General features: G+C 47.0%; 1 protein-coding gene across 1 annotated transcript in view; it reads left to right on the top strand.

Annotated features, from left to right (window-relative positions):
- ST6GALNAC4 (ST6 N-acetylgalactosaminide alpha-2,6-sialyltransferase 4) overlaps positions 1 to 14,767 on the top strand; it is a 214,702-nt gene that overhangs the window by 146,618 nt on the left and 53,317 nt on the right. The window contains exon 3 of the mRNA XM_078646580.1: positions 10,039 to 10,221. Within this exon, the coding sequence (XP_078502706.1) occupies positions 10,039 to 10,221 (183 nt within the window). The remainder of the gene's footprint in view (positions 1 to 10,038; positions 10,222 to 14,767) is intronic.

The following is a 14,767-nucleotide window of genomic DNA, read 5'->3' as shown; positions in this document are numbered from 1 at the left end:
AGAGTGTTCCGATGAAAATACAAAGGATAGTCAACAGTTTCCAACCCCAGGTACTAAGCAAAGTCCAGAACCAATTTGAAAATGTCCATGTACCATTTTCGGGGTGGATTTAAGCAGCAATCTTATGTAATTTAGAAATAGCATCATATACAGAAGGCGAGTTGTCTGGCACATATACACAACAACTACTTCCGATAATGCGACATGCACCCCCACGATCAGCCAATACTACACCTAGAACCATTCGGTTCTGAAGCGTCACAATTCTGGTAATTTGAAGCTCCTCAGTTAAGTTCCCTAAAGCAGAGGCAGTTTGATTAGCAACAGCTTCCACAACACGTGTTAACCGTCTTATTTTTCTACTGTTTAAGGCTGCACCTACAAATGAAAACAGGCCTAAATTAAAGTCAACATATTGCTGCAGGGCAGTATCAGTTTGGTCAACATCATCAATATCTAATGTCCTTTTAACTCTATTCAATATAAAGTCGTGATATAGCACAAAATCATTATGGTACATTGGCTGGGCGATAAACACAGGTGGTAATACATAAGATATGTAGCAGGTTCCTAACCACCCAATCGGAAGGCGGTGGTAGCCCTTATTCCCACAAATAAAATAAGTATTACGTGATGCTACAAAAGCAATATTATTTGGTGTGTCAAATGCTAGAGTAGTAGTACATTCACTCTTTCCTACTGGGATTCTACCTTTATTTCTTACACAAAGATCAGCTTTTGCTTCAATAACTGTAATCACAAATAAACTAGACATATTTACAGTTCTTAGATTAGTAAAAATACGGGGTGTAGATACATTGTCCGGTCAATATTCTTCCCACTCGAGTTTAGTTCCTTCTGCTTCTGGATAGCCATCTTTATCATTATGACAAACTTTATTAAGTCGGAAAAGAAGTCCACCTTTTGTTGGCCATCTTAAAGTGAAGAGGAAAGTGTACCAGGCGTTGCAAGAACCATTATGAGAAAATGGGAGTGGAATAAGTGGAGTTCCTCCTTTCTTTTGATGTCCAGGCAACATTCCACATACCCAACAGTTTGTAGTGTTCGTCATGTTGTGGGTGGGGTGTAAAATTTGGATGAAACTGTTATTCAAATAAGTTTGCCTATGTCTTTCTTCATGATAAGGCAAGGTAAAATGAAAATGCTCAGATGGAACTGGAGTGGTAGGCAGCAAATAGTTTCTCGCCAGGGCCATTCGTTCTATGACCCAATCTATTATTGCTATTACCACTATTATAGCAACAAAAATCACAGCATCAAAAATGTTCTTGTTTCTCATCGTATTAAATGCCATAGTCTCAAAAACAAAATAATCAAAATAAAGCTAAAAACAAATGTGTGCTGAGCCCCGAGGTAGCTGCTGGTTTCTTCTCCGAGATTCAAGACGGGTGTCTCTACACTGGGCAGAACTGATCCCCCCCCTTGATATTCTCGGCTTCCGTTTTCACAAACCTCAGGGCGGTAACTCCACCAGTCTCGCACAAAACAGCTGCTTTTCTCGATCGAAGATTGTACTTCGCTGCGCCAGAAACAGAGTGGTCCGGGAAGGCTCCCTCAGATTCGCTGGGCGTAGTGGCTGGGCTCTTCTCTGAATTCAAAATATGCCAATAATCAGACAGCACAGCAGGATTCACCAGATCCGGAGAAACACGGCGACAATGAGTGGAATGGACCCACCGCTTCCTGTTCGTAACTCGCACGGCTGTTCGGGTTGCGAGCAACACATGCTCATGACCACGCCATCTCGGCTCTAGACTGCTGGACCTCTCGAATGCTCGGAGCATCACGTGGTCCCAAGGTCGGAGAGTGTGAGCCTCGCCTTCAGATTTATCTGGGAGCGCTTCTCGAACCTGCTGGTGAATAGAAAGTAAATTATTTGTTAATCGTGCCAGATAATCGTTCATCATTATGCAAGGCACATCAAGGTTCAGGCGGGGCTTAGGAACTCCCCAAATATTCATAGGCCTTCCAAACACCACTTCATAGGGTGTGAGGCCAGATCGAGAGTGTGACACTGATCTAATAGATAGTAATGCTAAGGGCAAGGCATCCGGCCATTTTAAAGACGTGGATGCCACAATCTTCGCTAGCTTCAGCTTCAAAGTAGCATTGTATCTTTCCACTAAACCTGCTGACTGCGGATGGAACACAGCATGGAATTTTTGTTTTATCCCCAATCCTTTCAGGACATGCTCCATGATCTTCCCGACAAAATGGGGACCGCTGTCGTTCCACAAAAATTTACAAACACCATATCTCGGGAAGTACCTTGAGTAACACCTTAGCTGTTGTCAACACTGTATTGGGGTAGGCCTCTATCCATTTACTAAAGGCACACACCACCACTAAGACATACTTTAAATTGTTACAGCGTTCAAGCTGGATGTAATCCATCTGTAGTACTTCAAATGGTGCAGTCGGTGGAGCGAACCCTCCTTTAGGAGTATAAGTCCCTTTGGCAGGATTGTACTGTAGGCATATCAGACAGGTCTGCACTACTCTCTTAGCTGTGCTGGCAATCTTAGGATGCGCCCAAACTCGTGTAAGCAACTTGGTAATTGCAAGAGCTCCCACATGTGCCAGCCCGTGTGTCATTTGAACCATTGCTTGCAGATAGGCGGCAGGCAATTTCCATCTCTCCATATCTTTGCTACGCCAACAGCCCTCATCATCCAACGCTCCCTCTGTTGTCCAACTTGCAAGCTCTGCTTCAGAAGCTGATTTCTGTATGTCTAATATTTCCTCTCAGGCATCATGCCATCGCTCAGCCTGTGATTTCACCACATACATGGGAGAGACATTCTTTAACATTGCAGTATCTCTCACTGTACGATCTGCAAAAGCATTTCCTTGTCCTATTTTATCTGTCACCTTTTTATGTGCACTGCATTTGACTATCGCTACTTTCTTTGGACATAATAGTGCATTCAGGAGATCGTGTACTAACTCTCCATGCATGATTTGCACCCCATGCGAAGTCAGGAACCCTCGCTCCTTCCAGAGTAGGCCAAAATCGTGCGCTACTCCAAAAGCATAGCGACTATCAGAATAAATATTCACACATAATCCAGCACTTAGCTCACATGCTTTTGTTAGAGCTATCAATTCAGCCGCTTGGGCCGATTTTTGTGGTATGCGAGCTGTCTCTACCACTGTCTTAAGTGTCGTGATCGCGTAGGCTGCGGAAGTCGTACCATCTGGCAGCTTTAAACACGATCCATCAACCCACAGTTCCCCATCTACATCTGGAAGTGGCGTATCCTGTAAGTCAATACGGCCCTTTGTTTGTTCTTCAGTCAGAAAAACACAATCATGTTGTCCTTCCTCTTGGGACTCAGAAACAGGATATGACAGTAAAGTAGCAGGGTTCAAAGTGGCGCACCTCTTCAGAGTAATGTGTGGCGCCAACAGCGTTAACTCGTATCCTGTTAAATGAGCGCTAATTAAATGCTGTGTTTTCGTTTGGTTCAATAAGGCATCTACCGCATGGGGTACTAACACTAACAATTTGTGTGACAAAACTATTCCCTCACTTTGTCGTATCGACACTGCTGTTGCTGCAACTGCTCGAAAACACCCGGGTAATCCTCGTGCTACAGGATCAAGTACTGCTAAGAAGTACGCACAGGGTCGCTGTTTGTCTCCGTGTGTCTGCACTAGAACTGACAATACACACCCATCCTTTTCATGTAAATATAATGTAAACATCTTTGTATAGTCTGGTGTACCTAACACTGGTGCAGAACAAAGGGCCTGTCTCAATTGTTCAAAAGCATTCTGACATTTGTCTGTCCATTCAAGGGGAGCCGGTGTACTTTTGGATAACAACGCTAACAGAGGTTTTATAATGTGTGAAAATCCTAATATCCACTGCCTGCAAAAGGACGTTAAACCTATGAAAGCACAAACGTCTTTCGGAGTGCAAGGAACTGGTGTGTCTAAAATTGCTTGAATTCGATCTGATGTCAATGCACGCCCCTCCTTAGACAGAAGATGACCGAGGTAGATCACCTTCGGTCTACAATATTGTAATTTCTTCTTCGACACCTTGTGATTATTTTTGGCAAGGAAAGAAAGCAGGGAGAGAGTACTCTCCTCACATTGTTCTTGCGTATCTGCTGCTAACAAAATATCATCAACGTATTGCATAGGAGCCACTCCAGACAGTAGCTCAAAAGAATCATGCTGTCTTTTCAAGGCCTGACTGTAAATACTGGGACTTTCTGTATAGCCTTGAGGAACTCGACAAAATCTGTATGATCTATTATTTAAAGTGAAGCTGAAGAGGTACCGGCTGTCGGGATGAATGGGGATTGAAAAGAAAGCATTTTTTAAATCAATGACAGAGAAAACAGTGGCTGTGGGTGGAACCAAAGTGAGCAAGGTAGTAACATCGGACACCACAGGATATTGGGGCACTACTATCCTATTGACCTCCCTCAAATCAATAATAAAACGGTAAATCCTAGTGTCTGTATCTTTCTTTAGAATCGGAAGCCTAGGGCTGTTGTAAACATTATAGGGAACTTCCTCCACCACTCCTACAGCAATCAAGCCATTTATGATATGGGTTAAAGCAGCTTCACCTTCTCTAGAGATTTTATACTGTGGCACACGGGGCAAAAGCACTCCCTCCTTTACAGTGATGTGTACGGGCGGAATAATCATCTGTCCTACATCAGTATCAGAAGTGGCCCATAAAGTGCTTGGAAGGGAGGCTAATGCATCGGCCTCCTGAAGGAGGCACGATCTCTCAACCTCTGGGTAATTCTCATTCAAAATGACCCGTACCCCTTCGGGGGCGCAGCGTATAGTTGCTCGAAAATACTTGAGCATATCAAGTCCCACAATATTATCTGGTGTATTCGGGGACAACAAAAATGGACATGGGGCAGTGAACTTATCAATGTGAAAGGGAAGGGTCTGAGACAATGGGCTAAGGGAAGGTGTTCCATCGAACCCTATCGATGTAATCGTTTTGCCAGACAGGGGAGCCCTTGGAACCAATTGTTTGGACAGAGCACTACGAGTAGCTCCTGTATCGACCAGAAACTGATCAGTAGAACCCAAAACATGCGCTGAAATATATGGACCCCTTTGATCTACTGGTACCTCAACCGATTCCATACCCCATCCTATGCAATCCTATGCATACGTATTAACCTGAAACTCAGAAGACTCACCCTCAGCTATCTGATACTGATTCCGTCGATCAAAAGTATTATAGTCAGCCTGACCACGACCTCTAACTTCAAACCTACCACGATCATTCGCTCCACCCCTCGGACATGAATAACTATTCCGAAACATATTATTTCCTCAACCACGCTGCATACGCTGTTCTCGAAGCACCGGACAATCTGAAAGCCAATGTCCAAACTGTTTACAGTATGCACACTGGTCTACAGAGAGATCAGGGCGGGAAGAAGGCGGGCCATAAGACCCACGTCTACCCCTATCATTTCCCCTCGGCTGCGTAGCATAAACCTGAGCCAACATCACCTTCGTCTTTAAATCTTTCGTCTTTCTATCACCACTTTCTTTAGCCTCCAATTCCTGTCGTTCATAATACTGAGCCATAGTTAGGAGAGAAGCGGGAGTTGCAGTGGTCCATGAACTTTCACTAGTCTTTAAACGCTTTGCAATCTCCGGTAGGAGATTAGCCACATACTTATCAACAAACAAATGCCTGCCCGTGTCCTCTGTTAATAATTGACCACTGTAATCATGAAACGCTTCCTCGAAGCGTGTAAAGAAATCAGAAACTGATTCATCTGGCTTCTGTTTACAAGAGGCCAACATCGTCCAATCAATTTTTTTAGGGGGAATGAGCGTTTTTAATTTATTCAAAATAGCCGCTGGGAGGTCTAAAATTAATTTACATGGTTTACACGCAGGTTCTCTATCCAAATCGGCCTGTGCTATATCCCTCCAATCTGCACCTAAAATCTGTAGATCATCAAACTTACGAATTGCCCTCCACATATCGGGAGGCAATATTAGCCCAAAGAAAAGATCAATGTCAACTAACGTCATAACACATGAAGAAATAGCACCGTCCACTCCTTCATAGAAAGCTGCCGGATTTTTGCGCGGGTCAGGCAAAGCAGTTTTAAGTGCCATAACATCCGCTCTATTCCAAGGAGTATAAACCCAATTGTATATGAAATAACCCTTCGAATCCGCAGACAACTTATTATCATCTGTACCTTGACCTTTGAGAGGGACATACAAAGGCGCAGCTTCTCGCATAGGCATAACGTGAACTGTATCACTCTTATCTGCTGCAAAGATAGGGCACTCCATGGATTCAACCGACGATCCAGGCACAGTTGAACCCGCTGCCTTTTTCAACTTCCGTAGTCGCGATGCCTCGTCCCGTAGCTGAACCAGATGCTGGAGAAAATCATCTGCGTCTGCGAGAACAAAAACACCTTTACGTAAATTATCACATCCAACTGCTATAGCCTTAGGTTCCAACTCAGGTGAATACTTCCTAAACCGTTCAACAACTTCTTGTCCAAAATGTTCCAGAAAATACAATCGCTCTTTTTCAGACCACTTACGCATACAATCTGCAATCTCTGAAACAGAAATAACATCAATATTAAGTTTACGAGCCATCCCGCGTAATTCAGCAGCTCAATCAGTAGAAAGCATAGAACGGGTATCCCTCCTTTTATCCTGCTCATCAGATGAATCAGGATCCACATCTGGGGCCGTAGGCATGATATATGGAGGCGGGCAACGATCTAACAATGAAAAATCATCAGATTCATTATTAAGGACAGGATAGAGAAGATGTTGAATAGGAAACTGACCATTAATTTGTAGATTACGCTCTCGTATCTCCCTATCTTTCTGGTCCTGTAGTTCCTTATCCTGTAACTGTAAAGCTTTAACATGGGCAGCCTTTCGCTGCGCCTTGTCCGCCAAGGCTTGTTCACGCTTCATTCGTTCATGCACCGCTTTCTCCCACATACGCACACAATCAAACATATCCTGTCTAGACCTGCGCTGAAACAAACACTGCTCCACATACTGAACCTTTCGTAAGTCAAACGACCCATGTAGTGGCCATTGCAATTTAAGGTCGGCCTTCGTATATTTATTCCATAATGTACTATACATAATAGGGGGAAGGCCAAATTTTATATACATTTCACGATTAGGCGTTCCCTCTGGGGGAGCCAGTTGAGATTCATTTAATCGATAACTGGTACCATTTCCAAGACAGCACATTCCTCGGAGTGTGCTTAAAACAGGCATGTCAAAAAAAATATCACGAAAACACGATATTACACTAAGTGGCACTTAATATAGTGTGCCGTTCAAACAAATACAGAATCTGAGAAATATCTCCACATTACCTGCCTATGTGAGGTGCACTCCACATATAGTACAAATCATAGATCCAAATGTTAGCTAACTCAAACAAATCCAAAAAGCCACAGTAAGTGTCAGTAGACTACCTTACCAATCCAAAGCTTACCAAATATTTAAAATGTCCAGGTTCCAACTGCCAAGTTCTCGAATCGGCCAAACGGTCACTGCACGGCAACCCAACGATCAAGATCTCAGTCGAGGACCGGCACCACCTGGAAGGTCAGATCGGAAGAAAGGGAAAAATGCCGTGGGTGCCAAGACTCGGGTCACTCAATGGCAGCGCGCGTCCAGGGCGAATTTCCGATCCTTCGTCACGACCAATCCTTCGGGCATCCGAGTCGCCGATGAGTCCCTATTCGGGCGCCAATTTGCGGTATTGGGTTTCAACAGGCCTACATACTCTGCAAAAACTCTTTCATACCTTAGAATAGAAGTTGGCGCGGAAACTGGAAATGCAAAAGACAAGTTTATTAAGACCCCATGGGGTGGTGGTACAATCCTACAGCACCCTTCGGTGATGTAAGGAGTATCACATCGAACATTCAGTGGAGAAGCGTGGCTCAGTGGTTAGAGGCGGCAGACCTGGAAGCTGAGATCGGCCGTGGACCAGGGTTCGATTCCCCGCCTCGGCAGGTCTCGGGCTCAAAATTCCACGGACTCGACAATTCTCGCTCCGGTGCCTACTCGACTCACGGGGTCACACTATGCGACTCTGGGCAATAGCTTGCTTAATCTCCACTACGGCCCCTCGCGGCGGGATGCCTGGCCTTCACCTTGTGGATACCCTGCCGGGGTATCTCACAGGGGAATACCAGGACGGGTTCCCTAAGCAAGCGCCTTGAGACCTTCGGGTGATTCGTGCGCTATATAAGTCGAAATACATTTACATTTACATTTACATTGAATGCATGGCTTCTTTTATACAGTTTACAGGAATGCAAAAAAAAGGCGGTACATCTTTACACGATTTTAGGTACATATAAGGGCTTTTTTGAACACAGCCAACATGTGGGAGGAGTTTACTACCACTGGTCAGTTTGAAGAACATTCCTAAGCATGATCGATCATTAACCTAGAGAGCTTGAATACGCATGTGCAGGCTTGACCACTGCTAAAAATAGCCGGTTGCTGGGCAGATCCAAATCGGGAGAGAGAAAGGACAAAAGGGCATGCTGACCACGAGGCAGCGCATTCACTAAGATGGGAGCCAGAAATACAAAATGGCCTCCGGAATATAGTCAAGCTAACAGGAAAACTTTGTGTAGCTGAAGCAAATGCTAACCCAATTGCTGCCAAATTACGACAGCCAGTCCTTTCAGCTTCTTCTTAGTTCTTCTAGTTGGGCAGAGGTTTGTTGTGGTAAAACTGGATCTGATTTCTTAGGAGCAGGACTCCTACATTTATAGTCAGGTTCTTTTGTCTTTTCAGGCCAGGGGGCCTTTGCATAGTCCTTTTCAGCACTGGAGCACTTTGTTGTGTAGACTCTGTCTTCTCCTTTCAGTGTGTGGGGCAGGGACAGCAGACGCTCCGCAGGAGGTGGAGCCGGCATTGTGGTGGCAGAGCACAGCCCTATTCAGAGTCAAGGGCACTCCCACCACCCACCTTGGTGTAATCCCTCCATTCACCACCTGTCATCCCCCCAGCCCTGTCACACACACAACCCAGACAGCAGATACACATCCTGGCAGAGGCGGGCTGAAATGGTCAGGCAAGCAAATGCTAACTCTCTAAAAGTAGCATTTGCAAACACAGGATATTAAAATAAACTTTACTAAAAGAAGTATTTTATTATTCTGAGTTCAGGCATACTAGACTTGACTTTATACCATGCTCCCTGAGTCTGCTGGGATTATAGAGTGTAATAATTCCAGCAGCCCATTCTGGCCTATGGAGAGTAGGTAGCCTTACAATAGTGAAAAACGAAAATGGCTGTACGTCACTATTAGGACATGCCACACACACCAGGGCATGTCCTACCTTAGGCTTATAATGCACCCTGCCCTTGGGCCTACCATAGGGGTGACTCACATGAAGTAAAGGGAAGGTTTAGAGGCTGGCAAGTGTGTGCACTTGCCCAGCCAGCATGACAGTACCAGACTGCACGCAGGTTCTGCAATGGCAGACCCTAGACACATTTTAAAAGGCTGCTTCTGTGGGTGGCGCAACCAGCGCTGCAGGCCCACTAGCAGCATTGGCATTTACAAGCCCTGGCACTCCTGGTGCACTTTACTGGGGACTGACAGTAAATCCAATGAGCCAATCATGGAAATCAATTATAGGTACACTTTACATTGGGAGCACTTGCCCTGCGGCACGGATTGGCCGTGGCACAGTGCCCTGAGCCGCGAACACCAGCAAAACATCTGAGGCACATCAGTAAAAAGTGGAAGGGAGACTCACGCCAAGGTGCCAGGTCTAGCACCGCTGCTATGATCCACCGCTGCCTCTCCATGGGCAGATGTGTCCCGCAGTTGTAGCTCAGATCCCCTTAGTATGATGGGGTCGCCGGCTCGTGGTCCTGGCTTGGATCCAGTGTTCTTCATGGCTCCCGAAGCTGCTAGTGAGTAGTTGTGAACATTCGACAGCACCACACTCCTAGGGATGACCCGTGCGCTCTTGTCTCCTCCACAGATCCGCCTGTGCCTGCTGTGTCTGCTCCTCGGCCTCTGCTCGCTTCTCTTCCGCCTGTCCTGCTCCTACTGCTGGAAGCTGTGCTGGGCCCAGTGCGACCAGTGGCCGGAGACTCCCAACCATGGGCTGTCGGTGCCCCCCGTCGTCCACCTGACTGGATACAGCAGCGTACCTGATGGACAGGTGAGTGATGGTCAGGGATGGACAGGTGAGTGATGGTCAGGGATGGATAGGTGAGTGATGGTCAGGGATGAACAGGTGAGTGACAGGCAGGGATGGACAGGTGAGTGATGGTCAAGGATTGACAGGTGAGTGAGTGAAGGGCAGGAATGGACAGGTGAGTGACAGTCAGGGATGGACAGGTGAGTGAGTGAAGGGCAGGGATGGACAGGTGTGTGACAGGGATTGACAGGTGAGTGAAGGGCAGGGATGGACAGGTGAGTGACAGTCAGGGATGGACAGGTGAGTGAGTGAAGGGCAGGGATGGACAGGTGTGTGACAGGGATTGACAGGTGAGTGAAGGGCAGGGATGGACAGGTGAGTGACAGTCAGGGATGGACAGGTGAGTCAGTGAAGGGCAGGGATGGACAGGTGTGTGACAGGGATTGACAGGTGAGTGAAGGGCAGGGATTGATGGGTGAGTGACAGTCAGGGATGGACAGGTGAGTGAGTGAAGGGCAGGGATGGACAGGTGTTTAACAGGGATTGACAGGTGCGTGATGGTCAGGGATGGACAGGTGAGTGATGGTCAGGGATGGACAGGTGAGTGGCAGGCAGGGATGCCTGATGGGCAGGTGAGTGACAGGCAGGAATGCCTGATGGGCAGGTGAGTGACAGGCAGGGATGCCTGATGGGCAGGTGAGTGACAGGCAGGGATGCCTGATGGACAGCCGAGTGACTTTACACAAAAAGAAGGGGGAGGGGGATAACACCTTACTTCGACCTCCTCAAGGTAAGTGTCAGCACACCGAAAGAAGTAAGGTTACTGTAGTCGCAACTTTTATTCAGTGTTAATCTAAAATAAAGGTATAACAAAGTACAATACTTTGTAAAACTGCCATCACCCACAACGCATTGTGGCATGCTTCAGCATAGGCTCCTGCGACCCCTCGGCGCAGACCAACGCTTGAGGCGGAGCAATAGGGTGGGGGAGACAATGCGAACACACAGAAAAGGAAAGAAGGATCCAAGAAGGAAAGGTGCAGATAACAAGTCTGAAACTAACTAAGGGATATCCTAACAATAGTTTTATTCCTGGATCGCCTGTCAGGATCACAAAGGTAATTCATACCCTGGGATGGTGGTGAGGTGAGTGTATTAGGAACCCATCGCACCTCCGTTCTGCAAAATGGTCGACATGTTTCTGCCAGAATCCGTGTCTCTACCAGCTTCTATCAATACGCTCTAGATTACTGCACCTGTCTTATGTGGTATGGTCCAGTACACACACTACTATTAGGATCGAGTTTCACTGTGTAAATTGCTACAACCGGCACAAAGGAAGAGGGCGACCCCTGTCGTCACACAGTCGTCAAGTGTGGTGTGTCACCACTTTGTGGTCCCTCCTTGTGCAGTGCTGCAGCTGTGTCTCTCTTCCCAGTGGTAATTCCTCATTCTTAGTCCTCGCGACGGTGCTGCAGCTGCATCTCTGTTCCCAGTGGTAATTCCTCATTCTCAGTACTCTAGACGGTGCTGCAGCTGCGACTCTGTTCCTTGTGGTAATTCCTCATTCTTAGTCCTCTAGGGGGTGCTGCCGCTGCATCTCTGCACCCAGTGGTAATTCCTCATTCTAACACCTCTAGACAGTGCTGCATCTGCTACTCTGTTCCCAGTGGTAATTCCTCATTCTAAGACCTCTAGACAGTGCTGCATCTGCTACTCTATTCCCAGTGGTAATTCCTTATTCTAACACCTTTAGACAGTGCTGCAGCTGCTTGTCTGGCCCCGGTGGTAATTCCTCATTCTAAGTCATGTGGACAGTTCTGCAGCTGCTACTCTGTTCCCAGTGGTAATTCCTCATTCTAAGACCTCTAGACACTGCTGCAGCTGCTTCTCAGGTCTCAGTGGTAATTCCTCATTCTTAGACTTCTAGGCAGTGCTGCTTCTCTGGTCCCAGTGGTAATTTCTCATTCCAAGACCTCTATACAGTGCTGCAGCTGCCTCTTTGGTTCCAGTGGTAATTCCTCATTCTAAGTCATGTGGACATGGTTGCAGCTGCTACTGAGTTCCCAGTGGTAATTCCTCATTCTAAGACCTCTAGACAGTGCTGCAGCTGTGTCTCTATTCCCAGTGGTAATTCCCTATTCTTACTCCTCTAGACAGTGCTGCTTTTCTATTCCCAGTGGTAATTCCTCATTCCAAGACTTCTAGACAGTGCTGCAGCTGTGTCTCTGTTTCCCAGTGGTAATTCCTCATTCTTAGCCCTCTAGACAGTGCTGCAGCGGTGTTTTTGTTCCCAGTTGTAATTCCCCATTCGTATTCCTCTAGACAGTGCTGCAGCTACTTCTCTGGTCCCAGTGGTAATTCCTCATTCTAAGTCCTGTGGACAGTGCTGCAGCTGCTACTCTGTTCCCAGTGGTAATTCCTCATTCTAGCACCTTTAGACAGTGCTGCAGCTGCTTGTCTGGCCCAGTGGTAATTCCTCATTCTAAGTCCTCTGCACAATGCTGCAGCTGCTACTCTGTTCCCAGTGGTAATTCCTCATTCTAAGACCTCTAGACAGTGCTGCAGCTGCTTCTATGGTCTCAGTGGTAACTCCTCATTCTTAGACCTCTAGGCAGTGCTGCTTCTCTGGTCCCAGTGGTAATTCCTCATTCTAAGTCCTCTGCACAATGCTGCAGCTGCTACTCTGTTCCCAGTGGTAATTCCTCATTCTAAGACCTCTAGACAGCGCTGCAGCTGCTTCTCTGGTCCCAGTGGTAATTCCGCATTCTAAGACCTCTAGACAGTGCTGCAGCTGCTTCTATGGTCTCAGTGGTAACTCCTCATTCTTAGACCTCTAGGCAGTGCTGCTTCTCTGGTCCCAGTGGTAATTCCTAATTCTAAGACATCTTGGCAGTGTTGCAGCTGTATCTCTGTTCCCAGTGGTAATTCCCCATTCCCCAGTGGTAATTCCCCATTCTTACTCCTATAGACAAATGCACTACTTCACCAGAGTCAGTCCGGATTCAGGGCAAATTTCAGAACGGAGACGGCGCTGCTGGAATATCGGAAGCCATAAAGGAGGTTGTGGATAAGGGCTGCAAGGCCGTACTCATATTGCTGGATTTATCTGCAGCCTTTGATACCGTCCCCCACGACCGACTCCTGCTGAGACTTCGGGAATGTGGGGTTGGGGGCACGGTTAAACTGGTTTGCCTCCTTTTTAAAGGACCACCAGCAAATAGTATGGTCTCCACCTTTCGCCGCCCCTATCCCTCCCCTAGAGGTGGGTGTGCCTCAGGGCTCCATCCTGAGCCGCGCCCTTTTTATTATATATATGGCACCCTTAGCGACTCTGGCCAAGGGCCATGGAGCAAAAATGGTATCATACGCGGACGATACGCAGTTGCTCTTCACCCACGACAAAGATATGGATTTTAATGGAGACATGATCAGCAGCTGTCTAACAGACGTGTTCTCCTGGCTCCAGTGCAAGCAGCTATCATGCAATCCTGGTCGAATCATCTTCTTCGGCCACCGCCCCAGCATTGCCTGGTACAGTTGGTGGCCAGCCGACATGTCCCCCCTACAACATCCGTAAAGCCAGTGAAAAATCCGGGGTGAAGCTGGATGGAAACTGTTGGAAATGGGATCCCTGGCTGGCCAGGGCTTGCGCCAAAGTCAGTCAGAGACCACCACTCCCAAGGCAGGGCAAGGGAGTTACACGCCAAGATAACCCCTGCTCACCCTCTAGGTAACGTGGCGCGAGCAGCAAGGCTAAACTTGGAGGCGATGTGAGTTAAGTATTTGCGCACGCACCCCAGCAACAACACCCAGGACCCACCACAAAGGAAACTCCACACAAGGTTATATAAAAATAGCCTTTGTATTACACCAAAACACATTAGATAAAACACACACTTTACAATGTGCCAGAGGCACGGGCAGAATTTACAGGGGATATGTACAAGACCGGGCCACCTGGACCACTGTCAGGAATCAGAAGTAGCACTTTCAGAAATAGCACTTAGAATGTAAAATTACTTTAGCACAAAATATAAAAATAGAGCACACAACCAGTAATCACTGGTAACCAGGACCTCACTAGCACCACCTGTACTAGGGAGAAAACAGCCACCTAAGTATTACAATACATGTAGGGGTGTAAGGACATAACACATGATGCAATGCATAACATTCATTCAGAGGTGTAAGGGAGGAAAACACATGATGCATCAACAATACATTCAGAGGTGTAAAAGACAAGGCACATGACGCATAAAAACACATTCAGAGGTGCAGCAAAAGGAACAATAGCGCCAAACTCACGTAAGTCACCACCTGTGACTGTCCCTAGGCCAGGAACACCAGAACTGTCCCAATGTCAGGGCCTAAACGTGGCAGCTGCCCACAAAGTGCTGGGCAGCTGGAGATGAGGATGGGGCCAACGCTGGAGCCTCGCAGGCTCTGGCCAAAAGAATTGCCCCTAGAGCCTCTCTGGGCTCTTAATTAACAATCTGGCACTTCGAGCCTCTCAGGGCTCTAAATACAACTGTGGCGCCTTTCTGTGGGAGTCACCCCCTCTGGG

Source organism: Lissotriton helveticus, chromosome 5_2, assembly GCF_964261635.1.
Source record: "Lissotriton helveticus chromosome 5_2, aLisHel1.1, whole genome shotgun sequence".
NCBI classification, from domain to species: domain Eukaryota; kingdom Metazoa; phylum Chordata; class Amphibia; order Caudata; family Salamandridae; genus Lissotriton; species Lissotriton helveticus.
The sequence above is the reverse complement of the archived record's forward strand: the minus strand, read 5'-3'. Positions and strand labels throughout refer to the sequence as shown.